Source organism: Engraulis encrasicolus, chromosome 13, assembly GCF_034702125.1.
Source record: "Engraulis encrasicolus isolate BLACKSEA-1 chromosome 13, IST_EnEncr_1.0, whole genome shotgun sequence".
NCBI classification, from domain to species: Eukaryota; Metazoa; Chordata; class Actinopteri; order Clupeiformes; family Engraulidae; genus Engraulis; species Engraulis encrasicolus.
The window spans coordinates 24,354,577-24,357,076 of record NC_085869.1 but is presented as its reverse complement, the minus strand read 5'-3'; the positions used below and the strand labels follow the sequence as shown (position 1 = coordinate 24,357,076).

Sequence of the window (2,500 nt, the reverse complement as noted above, 5' to 3'; positions counted from 1 at the left end):
GGGATCCTCAGCTGCACGCGCAGACATGCATGTTTGTAAACGGGAGACCCATGTATATAATTGACTATATTATAGTCCAACAAAGGATGGCACAATGACCACACTGTTATCTTCCACACACCGCTCTCTTCCGTCTTACTGGTGCGTCTCTGAAGTAATCTAGTAGTAGGAAATGGATCGCACTCAATTTTTCTTCTTTCTTGTTGTTTTCTTTTTATTTTAACATTGCAGGAGTCCATGCAATGTTAAAATAAAAAGAAAACAACAAGAAAGAAGAAAAATTGAGTGGGATCCATTTCCTACTACTAGATTACTAGTCAGTCCCTGCAATGTTAAAATAAAAAGAAAACAACAAGAAAGAAGAAAAATTGAGTGCGATCCATTTCCGACTACAATGACCACAGTGGCATGTCATGTGTGGCTGGCTGCCCACCTCGAAGATGTTCTTGGTCATGCCAGGCAGGCCGTAGTAGGAGATGCCCGTGGTGCTGGAGCTGACGCAGATCTCGCCCACCTCATCCGTCTGGCACAGGTACGGCGTGCCCTCCACCCGCACCACACACACCAGGGCTGGGGGAACAACAACACAGCAGGTTAATTATAGTGCCTTACAAAGGCAAAGTGCAGTAACTACGCCAACATGTCATTGTATCTAAAGAAACAAAACTTTTTACCTGTCACTATGTTTTAATATGAGATTTTTTCTTTTGTAAGCTTATTTCACTTACATATGTCCCAGCAGTAGAGTCATAGATTAGAGTAGAGTAGTACAGTAGAGTAGAGTAGAAGAGTAGAGTAGAGTAGAGTACTTTTACTAATCCCTAAGGAAATTAAGGTGTCTGTCAGCTTACATAATAAATACACAAATACAAAACATAAAAAGACCTATTGCAGTACATTACTGTAAAAAATGTAGCACATACTTGAGTACAGCCATCAGCCTCACAGCAGTTTACATAAACACATGCTCTCACACTCTCTCTCTCTCTCTCTCTCTCTCTCTCTCTCTCTCTCTCTCTCTCTCTCTCTCTCTCTCTCTCTCTCTCTCTCTCTCTCTCTCTCACACACACACACACACACACACACACACACACACACACACACGCGCACACACAGGAGTAAAGATGGAAGAATGAAGGACAGTGAGAGACAGTGAGAGAAAGAGAGAGTGAGGTGAATTGAATAGAAAGAGAGAGAGAGTGAGAGAGAGTGAGAGAGAGAGAGGGAAAGAGAGAGCGAGAAAGAAAGAAAGCAAGAAAGAGAGAGAGAAAGAGAAAGAAAAAGAGAAAAAAAGAGTGAGAGAGAGAATGAGAGAGTAAGAGTGTGTGAGAGAGAGAGGGAGAGAGAAAGAGAGAAGAGAGAGAGAGAGAGAGAGAGAGAGAGAGAGAGAGAGAGAGACAGTGAGAGAGAGAGAGTGAGTGAGTCCTCCTCACCTCCTGGCATGACCTGTCCCACGTCCTGCACTGTGAGGACTGAGAGCTTCTCCTCTGTGTCCACCCGGATCACACTGTGGCTCAGGCCGCTCATGGACAACACCGCCTTACCAGGGGGAGGGATGCCCGTCTCTGGGGGCCTACACACACACACACACACACACACACACACACACACACACACACACACGCAGATGCAGGCACAGACACAGATACACAGAGGCACACGCACACGCACACGCACACGCACACACACACACACAGAGACACACACAACATATGGAGATGAAATCCCAATATCCTCTCAAGATCTATAAAATACCTTAACAAATAGCAAGTGGGAGGAAAAGTTAATTTGAGTTTGTGAGAGTTATAGTTTTATTACTGGAGGAACAGAGCACACACACATACACACACACACACACACACACACGCACACGCACACGCACACGCACACGCACAATATTGTCTCAAAATATATGTAGAAATACTCTAACAAATACCAAGTGGGTGGAAAAGCTTAATTTGAGGAGAGCAGAGAAACTTTACTAATCCCAAGAGAAATATGGAGTAGCTTTGTTACTGGAGCTTTGCGCAAGCACAGACACAGAGAAAGAAAAAAAAAGACAGTACATGTACAGCATGTGGAGCTGAATACCAATACCAGAGATTCTTTAAGTATATAGAGATATGCCAATGTAATAGGTTGCTATGGGCACCTAACACGACCAGGGTCCAGTCTGCCTAAGGGGCGAGTCATAATACTCCTAGCATTGAATAGAACAGTCCTTAGCTCTGCCTAAAGGGGGATTTCCCCCCCTACCCCTTGCGATTGTAGAACCCGGGAACAATGGGCCAATGGAACCTCTCTCTCTCTACTCTCTCTGCCAATACTGTGGATAAATAATAGTAAGTCGGGTGGAAAAGCTTTAGCATATGCGTGTTTATAGGACCTGTAGTGTTGTTATTTTAAATCTTCAAGTTCTTCTTTTGTGTCAGACATGTTAACGTTTTTTTTTTTTTAAAAATAAATCTTTTACCTGACAAGTTTTACATGTCTGAAACAA

At 43.5% G+C, this 2,500-nt stretch overlaps 1 protein-coding gene across 9 annotated transcripts in view; it reads right to left on the bottom strand.

Moving 5' to 3' along the window:
- Window positions 1-2,500, bottom strand: part of dip2a (disco-interacting protein 2 homolog A) — a 219,551-nt gene that overhangs the window by 28,189 nt on the left and 188,862 nt on the right. For all 9 annotated transcript variants that reach the window (XM_063213515.1, XM_063213517.1, XM_063213516.1 and 6 more), the window contains 2 exons: window positions 1,434-1,573; window positions 434-570 (listed from right to left, as the gene is read on the bottom strand). In XM_063213515.1, the coding sequence (XP_063069585.1) occupies window positions 434-570; window positions 1,434-1,573 (277 nt within the window). The remainder of the gene's footprint in view (window positions 1-433; window positions 571-1,433; window positions 1,574-2,500) is intronic.